The 13,130-nt window shown below is 44.2% G+C and overlaps 1 protein-coding gene across 1 annotated transcript; it reads right to left on the bottom strand.

Moving 5' to 3' along the window:
- Positions 1-8,113: 8,113 nt before the first annotated feature.
- Positions 8,114-10,394, bottom strand: LOC119367319 (autophagy-related protein 18d-like). The gene is made up of 5 exons (XM_037632869.1): positions 9,924-10,394; positions 9,657-9,818; positions 8,648-8,894; positions 8,406-8,536; positions 8,114-8,197 (listed from the first exon to the last, which is right to left on the bottom strand). Exons 1-5 carry the CDS (start codon positions 10,392-10,394, stop codon positions 8,114-8,116), a joined length of 1,095 nt encoding a protein of 364 aa, XP_037488766.1.
- Positions 10,395-13,130: the final 2,736 nt, after the last annotated feature.

Below are 13,130 nucleotides of genomic sequence, written 5' to 3' on the forward strand. Positions count from 1 at the left end.
AACCAAACACACACACACAACTTTGTAAAACTTGACTAAGTTGAGGTCTAACAAAATGTGGCAAGTTGTGGCTTGAAACCAAACAACCCCTTAATGATTCCTTCACTACTCATAGACTAAACTGGATCAAGATGCAAAACAGTAAAGTATAACTAGTTAATCACCTTCTCTTCATCCTCTAACTAGTACAATATTCATTCCTAAAACATTTGCCTATCTTGTATTCATCTGCAGATAACGTAGATCTTAATTAAACCGCAACAATTCAAGCGAGGCGGCGACTCACGAATTCGCGGTACTATGCATATATGATGCGTCGATCCTTCAGCTCTTTTTGTGCAAGCGTACCATGTGTTCATGTTGTAACATTATATGTACGTGCAAGCTTACATGCTTGCTCCTTGCATGATATAATGAGATATGCATGTACAATCTATGATATAACCATGAAATTTGATTGGGGTTGTGAGATAGTCAGCTCGTAACTCTTTGTTTTTCTTTTACCTTTGTTTGTTTTAGCCTTTTCCCACTTTTGCACGTTTCGTGGTCCATGATCTCTTGATCCACACTCTTTCCCCCTTGCTTTCTCCTAAATCAATAAAGCTGGCCTAAAACCGGGTTTAAAAAAATCCATGAAGTTTGATGGCCCAATCTTCAAGTTGTATATAGCCTTCCATATCATATATATGTAATTTATAATTTAGATGAATGTCACGTTCTTTCTTCAGAAATCTACACCCCCCCTCCCCCTCTAATCTCCGTATAACATGAACGTATGATTGCATGCAATATTGTGTCAATATGGTACTACTCATACTCAATCCAAAAGTTAACTTGCTAATATGTGTATGTATATATGCACCAAATTAAAATAGGAAATATATTTTACACAACATACCACCAAATATTTCTAATTTAGGGAAAACCATTTTCGGTGGGAGCAAACCAAAGTGATTACCAACATCAATGTAGGGAGATCCAGTAGTGATTACCAACAACCATATCGCTTAACTTATCCATGTGCTTGGTCTCATGGACAACCGACAAAATGTATCACCAAGAGTGTAGTACTTTTGAAAAAATAAACTTTACTACATGTTTGTCAAACTAGGGTCATCCCCCACATAGTAATGCCAACAAACCCCAATAGGTAATATCTTGTATGTATGCATGCTCTTATATATTTCTACTATTTAGTACTCCCTCTATTAAAAAGTATAAGATGTTTTGGATATTTCAATATGGACCTTATATAGTCTGAAATGAGTGAACAAATACACAAAAACATCTCTATATACATCCAATTCATAAAAGAATTATAACTATATTTGTTAATGGAGGGAGTACTATATATGATATTTGTGATTCACTTGGGTGCTCATATTTGAAGTTAAAAAATCGAAACAACTAAGCATGCATTAGCAAAATTTGGCACATAAGAGAGGAAAGAACACTGAGTTCCAAATCACCCGAAGCTTCAAAACTGCCCATTGCCACATAGTGATATGATCTCTAAGCGAGCTATCAAACTCCTAACCCACTGAGCACTTCTTTCAACTCATCAAAATCCATTCCATTCATCATCAAATGACGCCTGTTCGAAACAAGAAGAGACCGAGCGACGATAATCTCCACTTCCACCTTAGGGCCATGGTCACCCAAGAAACATGTCTCCTGACTTACATTGCAAGCTTTGGGCGTGAAGCAAATCTCACCTTGTGCGGTGATATCACTAGATTCTGAGTAGGCTTGTATGACAACATTCAGGCTTCCTTCCAGTTCTACAGAAACTACATGCCTTGATAGACGAAGGTAACCGTGTGCACCCTTAGACATAGTTCTACCACGTGAAGCAAGCATCACAACTTCCATGGATGGGGCGTGAGTACTGTAAGTGACTTTACCACCAGTGACTTTATATGTCCGCGATGGTGACAGGCAAGCCACTTGACCGCCATAATCGAAAGGCCATGGCCCCTTTTTTACACGGACACCCAATATGGTGGCCTGGACAGTTTCATGAATTTGCTCCATGCATAACTCTATTGTGCAGAAGCAGTTGCTGAAGCAAATGGTACATCCTCCGCTGTAATGACGCCTCCCGCTGATCAATGCTATATCTTGAGACAATGTTTTGCCTTTTACTTTTAGCTCAATTTCAAAGTAAACATCATCAGTAAAAACAATGGCACGAGATGGGCCAATCAAACGCAAAAAAGGATCCTGCAGGCATCACCAAACACGCCATTAGTACTAGCAATTCTAAAAGAAGAAGACATATGCTACTTCGAAGTATGGAAGAATGCCACCACACATGTGCACCCGGAAAAAGAAAATAACATATACAAAAAAGTGTAGGGAAGTATTAGTACTAGCATACGTACGTCCTGACCGAGTTTCTGCGACCTCCACCTATCGCAAGAGAAGAGGAGGTTGCGGCTGTGACCACGCAGTCTCGCACAGCGACCACGCCGTACACGGACAATGGCCATTCGAGGCCGCCTTTTATCTCCACGAGCTTGATGGTGAAGATCTGCAGAGTGGCCCCGGCGATCGCGGCATCACCTGGGTCGCATCCAGGTGTGCAGTGGGTAAAGTGCATGGGACTCACGGTCGCTGCAAACACCAATCAAATAGAAGTCCATGCGTGTTAGAGAAATCTAGCATGAATAAATCAAAGCATGCACGAATGTGTTTACTCACTCGTGTCCTCGAAGAACGCGCGGCCACTCGTTCCCCAGTTAGATTCCCAGCTTCTACAGTACGAGGCAAAGGCCATCTCCTCCTCCTCTTTGGCTATTTGCTGGGCCTGACTTGCCTCTGTCCATCTCCTTCTTCATATCATCATCACCGTCACCACCAGAGACATCAACCTTTTTGTGGTAGCTTTGGTCTTGGACCTGTTGCTGATCCATGGCTGAATCATGGTGTGGCCTCCCCGTCGGACTGGCGGCGGCACGACCTCCGCATTTCCCCTTGTTCCTACCACGACGAGACTGACCGATCTCATTCTCATGGGGCGTCCAAGAAACAGGCCGAGACTGCAGAGCAGATTGCCCTGCCATCTCTGTGGACTCACGAGGCGTCGGACGAATCATGGGCTGCTCCGGCATGCCGCGGGTTCCTCCCTGTCCACCAAACAGCTCGAGGCGCAGCGTCCTGATTTCCTCCCGGAGTGAATTAACTCGTTCCAACGTGGCCTCCAACGACTCCGACTCTGTGAGTTTTTCCTTCTCCTCCTTGAGCTGCTCGAGCAGGCGCGATAGGCTCTCAGGAGGGGCAACTCGATTATTGTTGCGGTTCTTCCTCCTTGGTTTGGAGTGATCGTTACTCCTACTCTCCATCTCGATTTGAGAGTGTTTCGTCGACTCTGGATATCACGAGGCGATCGATGGATCTGCTCGATTACGTCGGGCCTGGTGGTAGGGTTTCTCGAAAAGAGGGGTCCGGGGTGATTATCAAGTCTTATGAGGGGCTCGTCCCTTATTATTTATACTAAAATTAAGTCAGGAAGGTTTTTTCAAAAATAAAAAACAAGCGAAAACGTGGGCGCAAAGCGCGCGGCGGGGAGATAGTACTTCGCTGTTATGCACACCGTGGCGATGAACCGCATTGAAGCAGGGGACGCGCGCGACGTTTGCGCTAGCTCGACGTTTGCGAGTCGCCATCAAAACTTCCAAGTAAATCAAATCAACTTCATTACTATTCAGCTTATAATAATTAATAAGTGATCAACTCGATGTGCATGCTGGCTAGCTAGTACACGGCAATAACTAGATGTGCCTAGATAGACACGAATGATTTTTTATTTTATTTTTGAATTGTGAAGCTTCCATTTTAAAATATAAGACGTTTTGGTATGTTATAAACTAGCCTACAAAAACATCTTATATTTTAAAACAAAGAGAGTAAACGTTAGGCTGGTTGTAATGGGAGTATCATGCTGGTCATAATGGTAGTATCATAGCTAGTATCATGCATGCCAAGTAGGCAATTTTGGGAGATGTCATAGAATTAAATGAAGAAAGAGAGGGTTGAGTATCATATCATTATACCGTATCATAATAAATGTTATGCTACTATGTGTCATGCATGGCAATAAATAGCGTACTACATGATATTAACATATAATACTATGCGTTAGGAAGGTAGTATCATACATTAGTATCATATGCCTGATACTAGTATCATATGTATCATACATTAGTATCATATGTATCATACTAGTATCATATGTATCATAGTATGTGTCATACATTAGTATCATACATTAGTATCACTAGCAAAAGAGCATGTGCGTTGCAACGGGAGAGAAAACATAACACACACTCTTAACCCAACAACCATCACCCAAGACCACAATAGGTCCATCTCCTTTATTTTTGTGAGGCATCATATTTGTGTTGCCGCTTACCCTCCTTCTAACCCTCGTCGACGATGGCCTCGGTGTTCACACAAAACAAAACAAAAAAACGTGTTTGAATATGTTTAATCCTAAGTCGTCTCTCTCCCCTCTCTCCTCCCTCTCCCTCCCTCCCTCTCTCTCTCGCTTTCTCTCACTCGCGATGAGAAATCTGTTGTTTTCCCCTGCGATATTTTTCAGAGGTATGCATGTGTAGTTATCGATGTTTTCTTTTTTCTATATTGTTATAGTGGGGTGTTTATTGGCAATCGGGTCGCCGCCGGTATGAAAGGAAAGCAGATCTTATGCTATAAATTATAAGTTTGCTCCCAAAACGATATTTTAAAAATATTTAACAGGTAAAATTAACATCATATTTAGATTCCACATATTTTTGTAATAACATTTCATATATAATATGTTAAAATCGAAGTTACGGTTTAAAAGATACGGATAATTTAGAAAATCATTTATTTGACTTAAATATATTCCAAAATAATATTTAAAAATACTTAACAGGTGAAAATAATCTCATATTCATATTCTACATACTTTTCTAATCAAATTTCATATATAACATGTTCAAATCGGAGTTACGGTTTAAAAGATATCGATGATTTAAAAAAACATTGTTCGACTTAAATATGGTCTGTGGATGAATTACCTAAAACATCAGGGGAGGGTTCAAAAAAATGTAAAATAACGGTTCGGGTGTGACTTAAATCCGAACTGCGGGTTGGTTTCAACAAAACACAGAGACTTTCGTGTAAAATATGAAAAAACGATTCGTTTTAATTTAAAACAGAACTGCGGGTTGAATTCTCTAAAATAGAGAGACTTTTCTAAAAAATACCATGACGGAAGAAAGAAACCCAATTTGCTTTATTATTAGGTAAATATATGCATGATACTAGTATCATATGCATAATACTAGTATCATATGCATGATACTAGCTAGTATATGATACTCCCCATTACAACCAGCCTCATAGGTAGTTTCATGCATGTCAACTAAGCAATTTTGATGAGGTGGCATAGAATTAAATGAAGAAAGAGAGGCTTGAGTATTATATCATAAGGGCATCTCCAACAGGTTGTATGTTAGTCTTGTTGGTAAAATGTCCATGTCATCAACCAACAAGCTATCATACAACTACTCCAATAGATTGTATGTAAGCTATCCAATAGATTGTGAGGAGATAAATGTGATTGCTTTCTATTTCACCTTGTAGCTTGTGCAAAGATTGTTGGTTAATCTGCATACAACTTTGCTCTCTCTCCACATTTATTACATGCCACGTCATCAGTATGTCTTAGGTGGCAAATTAACCAACACCTATCTTACGACTGTTGGAGATGCCCTAATACCGTATCATATTAAATGATGTGCTACTTTGTGTCATGCATGGAAATAAATATAGTCCTATATGATACCAACACATGATACCATGCATTAGGGATGTAGTATCATATACTAATATCATACGCATGATACTAGTATATGATACTCCCCATTACAACCAGCCTTAGGGATGTTGCTAATTAGCGGCTAGCTGCATCACGACACGAGAGGTCCCCGCGTTCATCGGCAACAAAATTTTGACAATGATGAGGACGATGAGGTTGACGACTCGATGAGGTTGCACGGGGTAACAGACATATAATGTGCACCTGATAACCTTTGGGGAAGGCTTTAGCTGAGCATGTCGATGCCTCAACTGGAACTTGGCTAGAAGATTAAAATGATAGCAGTGCACTAATGAGGGACACAAGGGAGAGAAAAGACAGAAGGCGACAAAGCGGAGGCATTAAAAGCATCTCTAGCAGGGAAGTGGAGTTTCTACACCCAGGAGCAAATGCTTGCTCCTGGTGTGAACAGTAAAATAAAAAAAATTCAAAAAAATGTCAAAAAATTCTGAATTTTTTTGTGGCATACTAATACAAATGTTTGTTTTGCACGTAAAATTTCATCGCGAAATCACATTGGTGGAAGGTGTGGTAAAAAAAACAAAATCGATGATCTGAAAATGTTACTTACAAAAGCATTTTGAAGCTCTGATTTTGTCTTTTCGGCACGACTTCCATGAATGTGATTTCGTGATGAAATTTTTCATGCACAAGAAACACTTGTGAAAGTATGTCACAAAAAAAATTCAGAATTTTTGGAATTATTTTTCTATTTTTTTGATTTTACTGTCCACACCAGGAGCATTTGCTCCTGGGTGTAGAATGGTACTTTCCCTCTAGCAGATCTTTTATAAGGCTAGCCCTTATAAGGGGTTTACGGTTCGCGTTTTCCCTTTTATAAGGGGCGAATTTGGCTGTGGCCGAACTAAAACCTTATATGAAATTGTAAAATTTGAAAAGTATTTCGAGCGAGAAATGAATAGAGATGATCATTCATACATACATATAATAGATATGATCATTCATACATACATATAGTTCATTGATTACATACTGCGCATTGGCCTACCCTAACCCTAAACTGGCCAAAATGGGGCTCACCGGAGCCCTGCGGGTGCGGCGGCGACGCAGCGGCAGTGGCGGCGATCACTCTAGTCGTTGTCGGAGGTGAGGTCGATGTACATGAAGTCTCGTGCTTCGGCTTCGCGGCCCCACGCCACCTCCTTCTCCTCGAACTCCCGCGTCTTGGGGAGGCCCTGCTCGAGTAGGACATCGTTGACCTCCTCGTCCCGGTGGCGGCGCTACGCCACCACCTTCTCCTCTCGCGCACAGCGCGCGAGAATCGCCACCTTAATGGTGCCCGCCTCAGATGGGGGGATGTTGTCTTCTGGCCCGACAACACCGGCGCGCAGCCGCTCCGCCTCGTGCTCCCTCTTCACCGCGTGGAGCTGAGTGAGATCCTCCGCCTCCCTCTTGGCCGGCGCAACGGCGTATGCGAGCTGCACGCACCGGAGGAGCTACCCGTGTTGCATGATAGCCGAGCCTGCCGCCGGCCGTACTCCCCCGCCTCGCTGCGGAGGAGTGATGGTGGCGGCTCAAGGCCACGGTTGGTGTACCGTCGGGCGGACCGCTTCCTTGCTACGTCGGCGGTGACGCAGCGCTTCCGCTCGGGGTCATCGCCACCGCGCTGGCCAGAGTTCCACTTTCCGCCACACATCATGGCGGATCGGTGGGCGGGGCGGCGGATTTAGGTCACCGTTGGCGAGAAATCATAGGGGGAATGGGGAATCATGGCGGCGGTGGGATAGGGTTTCCACCCGTATCACGGCCGCGGACCCGGATATATACTGCGACGAGGGAGGGGGTCGTTTCCGGGCCACTGTAAATTTTTACGGGTCGGGCCGACTATACGGGGTCTGGTGTGGCCCAAAAACCCGTATACTCGTCGGAATTATGTGGACCGTGCGGTTTTAAGGGGTCTGCTAAATATGCCCTAACGACAGATGAAGAAGGTGGGAACTGTGATGCGGCGGGCTCCATATGAATGTCTCGCCTTATGACTTGTGGTTGCACCTTGGCGCTGTATAATTCTTTTTTCTCTTTGAATTATGCGGGTGAGTTGCATGCATTATATTCATTAAAAACGAAGATGATCAAAATGTCAAAGAAGTCATGATTCATACAACACCATAGAGGCACGTCTACGTAGAAAAATCTAGACATCATCAACCTGAAAGTATATTGACTTCCAACTGGACCTAAAGAAGTGTCTTGCTGCATTGCTGCCTTGCGTCCCTAATCCCTTCACAGGTCCATGAAGTTCTCGTGGTACACCCCCGGCACCATGTCGCCTCCTTTCACCGGATCGAACTCGCAGCGGTAGAACCTGCACGCACACCATGACAGCCGTTGTCAGCATGTAACGTTATGTATCATCTCAGAAACTTCTAAACAAAATGGATCAAGAAGTGGGAGGTAGGCTCGGGCGAGCGTGTGATACAGAATACCACATGCGTGTGTGTGACAATATGTTGCACATGTGACATGTGTGTCGATATAAAATTGAGAGAGTGATTTTAGCTTCTTCAACGCATCTTTTGTCCATGCAGACAATGGTAATGGTGTTGGGGTGTCTCCGGTCGAATGCAACGGAGCACTTGGTCCAGGCGTTAGGGATCCGGAACTGGACAAACGACCACTTTGAGCTGAAATACGTCGGCAGGTAGCCTGTGTGTTCATGAGGAGTGAAGTGTTACGTTAATATTTTGATTGAGTAAAAAAAATGTAGGGAGCGACGTTAATTTTACCAGTTAAAATGTAGGAATAATATTCACCCACCTTTCAAAAATGACATGCGTGACGAGATCTGGTTGGTTGTTGCGGGTGCGGGAGAAGATGGTAGTACTAGTGGTGCCGCCAGAAGGTCATTGCTGGCATGGTCTTCCTCGAGAGTGGAGCTTGTGAGGTTAAAGTCATTGATGCTAAAAACGTGCACCGTTGCCTTGTCGCTGGACACCGCTAACCATTTGGAGTCGTGGGAGAAGGCGATGCAGTGGATGTCTGCCCCTTCGGTGCCTCTTCTCAGCTACAACAAGAGTCAAGAACACCAACATGTGAACAAGATGAAGTTCCAATGTACTCACTTTATATGAAATTATAAAAGTGTTTAGATCACTAAAGTAGTGGTCCAAAGTCCAAACGCTCTTCTAAATATAAATAGATTATATGAAACGGTTATTATTTGGAACAGGAAGTCTTACTGGTTTACTTTATTTAATTACCTTGTATCTTAAAATATAGAAGTACTCCAGGAGTATAGCATAATAAAATAACTTTCCCATGCGTAGGTACAATCATGTGACACGTTTGCATATTATTAAGATCACTTATTTAGTTATATTATAGAGAATTTTGGTTGACTCGCCTTAGGGTGATTTCTCACCAAAAGCATGCTAGAACACACGACAAAGTGTGTATGTGTTGCCTTACGACCAAGCAAGTAAAATTCCTAAAATTATATCTTTGGAAAGAAAACACACTTTTTACAAAATGAGGAAATACTTATTTCTATTTGGTCATTGATCCTTTTTTAGGATAATTTTTTTTGAAGCTATCCTTTGTTTAGGATTATTACTGTTATTAATTCCGAGATTTTTTCTATATTGACCACTGAAAAAACATCTTAGTAAGAGCACATGTATGGAGTAGTGAATCTGTCTTTTCAAATCACCTTATCTAAGTTCCTTAAAAGCTTAATTTTGAAAGTCTGAGGTCAAAACTGAAGAGTAGACCAATGCAATCGTTCATGATCGAAAGAGTAGACAGCTTTGAGACATGCTGTGCATACCTCTTGCAGCTTTGTGCCGTCGGCGGTGCTGAAGATGCGCAGGAGCGTGCCTCGGGTGCCGGCGGTGGCGAGCAGCCGTCCGTCGGGGGACAGCGCGAGGCACGCCACGCCCGAGCCGTGCGCGTGCACGCTGACGCTGCTGGCCCTGCCGCGCCGGCGGACCTGCACCATTCCCGCCTCCGGCAGCGGCAGGGCGTAGACGAGCGTCGCAGGCCCATTCGGCTCCTCCATGGCGCACAGCCCCAGCGGGTTGGGCCCCGTCGTCACCTCCTTCTCCCAGTGGACGCCGTCAAACAGCGTGGCCGTCCCCTCGCCGGCGACGAGCATGTGGTCGCCCCGCAGGCGGAAGCCGCCCACGGCGCCGCACAGGCTCCTGACGGTGTTGGTCCTGGCGTCCTTGGGCTTGCACATGCCGTTCCAGAAGTCGATGACGTGTCCGTCGACGGCGCCGCTGACGGCGCTGGGCCTCCGCGTCGCGACGGCCAGCTGAGACCGCGTGAGCAGCTGGGCGGAGGTCACCTTGAACGTGCAGCCGCCGGAGCCACGCCGGCGCATGACGCGCTCGAGGGGGTGGCAGGAGAATACGTGGAAGTCGGTGGCCGTGGCCGCGACGAAGTGCGTGCCGTGCTGGTTGAAGGCGACGTGGACGAGCGGAGCGGGGACTAGGACTGTTCCGTCCGGCAGCTCGGAGGAAGACGACGTAGACGCCATGACCGACGGGCCGAACGATAGATCCATCAAATTAAGCTTGCTTTTCGCGGCTACAACTAGTTCGATTTGCTAACTGATTGATCAGCAATCACGGCGAAGTGGTATATGTTGTGATGACCGACCGAGGCTCGATCGATCGTCAACGTACGTACCCGTGGTGTATATAGATAGCCCCATGAAAACTACAGTGCTACCCCCCGTGGTGTATATAGATAGCATGCATGTTCGGAGTCGGATTACAATTCCTGAAACGTACATAAAGCTGTTGGTTCGTTGGGCTTGGCCAAACGTACAGGCACTGGACCCGCCTTGTTCATTGGGCTCGGATTTGGGCCTTTTTTTTGTTACCGCGGCGCACAGCATATCCAATATTAATCCAGGTGCATTACAAGTATTTCAGCACACAACTCATAAAACAATCTTACTGCCTCGTTTGGAGAGAACTAGATGGTTCATGGTTGATTCTCTCGGCAGTTTCCCACTTAAAGTTGACCGATCTTTTGAACAACTCCATACTAACGAAGAGTTTGTCCGCCCGGTCCATACTCTGCAACCTCCTCAGATATCAATATGGGCAGCACCACTTTGAGCCAGATGAATGCCCCCCGAGTGGCCGGCGTCGTTCATAGGCGAACTGTGCTTATTCTCTAAAGAAAACAAACGCTAGCTAACAGAAGTTAACTGAAAAACATCTGTGATAACGAGGTTAACTAACATCCTCTGCCCTACATGGCATGAATCATGGAGCTCGGTCTAATAGACGCTTCCGCCATGTCATCTCGTCCTCAAAAGAGGTTGATGCATGGCTGCCATGTTCCGTCATGGCTGAGTGCATCTTCCGGTCATCGGAAAGGTTCCTCCGCTGCTATAGGTAAGAGCTCAATTTTCTGGTAAATCATGGCGGTATGTATAACATGTTTCTCTTACCGTCAATCATATCACTTGATTCTATAGGTATACGCGAGAGATGCTCGTATGTTTGGATTGTGACTATTTTTGCCACATATTGCCACACTTGCCTTATTTGAGATGCTCAAATTCATAGCCACACTGGCTTGCCATAAGGAATCTTTTTTTTTGCAGGGTTAAAAGGATTTCATTGCTCAACTGTTGGAATATTCGTTCCTACATAGCAGAGGAATGTCTGCAGGTCCAGAGCACAACCAAACTGTAGTTCGGCCCTCCGATCGTCCGAAAACAGCAAGTGTGTGGCTAACAACGTTCTGATTCCTACTTACATGAGCAATAGAGATATCCCTTTCACCAAAGAGCCTCTTAATATCCTGAACTATCATTCTATGTGGCGATCTGTCAAGGGTAGGCGACTTGATCAACTTGATCGCATCCATGCAGTCCATCTTGATGTCTATCGGGCGAGTAGACCATTGTAGAGCAAGGCTTAATCCCTCCTGACATGCAACAGCTCAGCCTGGAGCGGTCCGGAACAATGCAAGATAGAACGACAAGCAGAGAAGATAATGTTGCCGTCATTATCACGTAAGATCATACCGGCTCCTGCTAATCCACCATCGGTATGAACGAACGACCCGTCAACATTGAGCTTCACGCGACCGGCCGGCGGGGCAGACCACTGGACTGTGGCTGCATGTTGCGTTGCTGTATTTATCATTGTAGAACTATACCCAATCGGCGGCGGCACCATCTTCCCTTTGATGATGTCAATGATTGGAAAATGATTGATGCATCGAAGAGATTCAGCATAGCTAATTAGAAATCTGCAGGAAGCTTCAATTGGAGGCGGTAGCTTATGATGTATTGTTTCATTACGTACATACCAACTCCTCCACAGCACCATCAACACATGCATGCGATCATCTTCATTTAGCTTGTATAGAAGATCAAAAAGCCACTCAGGGCCTGTATTCCTCACTGAAGCTAAATCTTGCCACACTTTTTGTATCTATGACATGTGGGGCTTACTGATCATGAAAAAAAATCCTGGCTTAGTTGTGGCAAGAACCAAACACACACACACAACTTTGTAAAACTTGACCAAGTTGAGGTCTAACAAAATGTGGCAAGTTGTGGCTTGAAACCAAACAACCCATTAATGATTCCTTCACTACTCATAGACTAAACTGGATCAAGATGCAAAACAGTAAAGTATAACTAGTTAATCACCTTCTCTTCATCCTCTAACTAGTACAATATTCATTCCTAAAACATTTGCCTATCTTGTATTCATCTGCAGATAACGTAGATCTTAATTAAACCGCAACAATTCAAGCGAGGCGGCGACTCACGAATTCGCGGTACTATGCATATATGATGCGTCGATCCTTCAGCTCTTTTTGGGCAAGCATACCATGTGTTCATGTTGTAACATTATATGTACGTGCAAGCTTACATGCTTGCTCCTTGCATGATATAATGAGATATGCATGTACAATCTATGATATAACCATGAAATTTGATTGGGGTTGTGAGATAGTCAGCTCGTAACTCTTTGTTTTTCTTTTACCTTTGTTCGTTTTAGCCTTTTCCCACTTTTGCACGTTTCGTGGTCCATGATCTCTTGATCCACACTCTTTCCCTCTTGCTTTCTCCTAAATCAATAAAGCTGGCCTAAAACCGGGTTTAAAAAAATCCATGAAGTTTGATGGCCCAATCTTCAAGTAGTATATAGCCTTCCATATCATATATATGTACTTTATAATTTAGATGAATGTCACGTTCTTTCTTCAGAAATCTACACCCCCCCTCCCCCTCTAATCTCCGTATAACATGAACGTATGATTGCAT

This window comes from Triticum dicoccoides, chromosome 2B (assembly GCF_002162155.2).
Source record: "Triticum dicoccoides isolate Atlit2015 ecotype Zavitan chromosome 2B, WEW_v2.0, whole genome shotgun sequence".
Lineage (NCBI taxonomy): Eukaryota > Viridiplantae > Streptophyta > Magnoliopsida > Poales > Poaceae > Triticum > Triticum dicoccoides.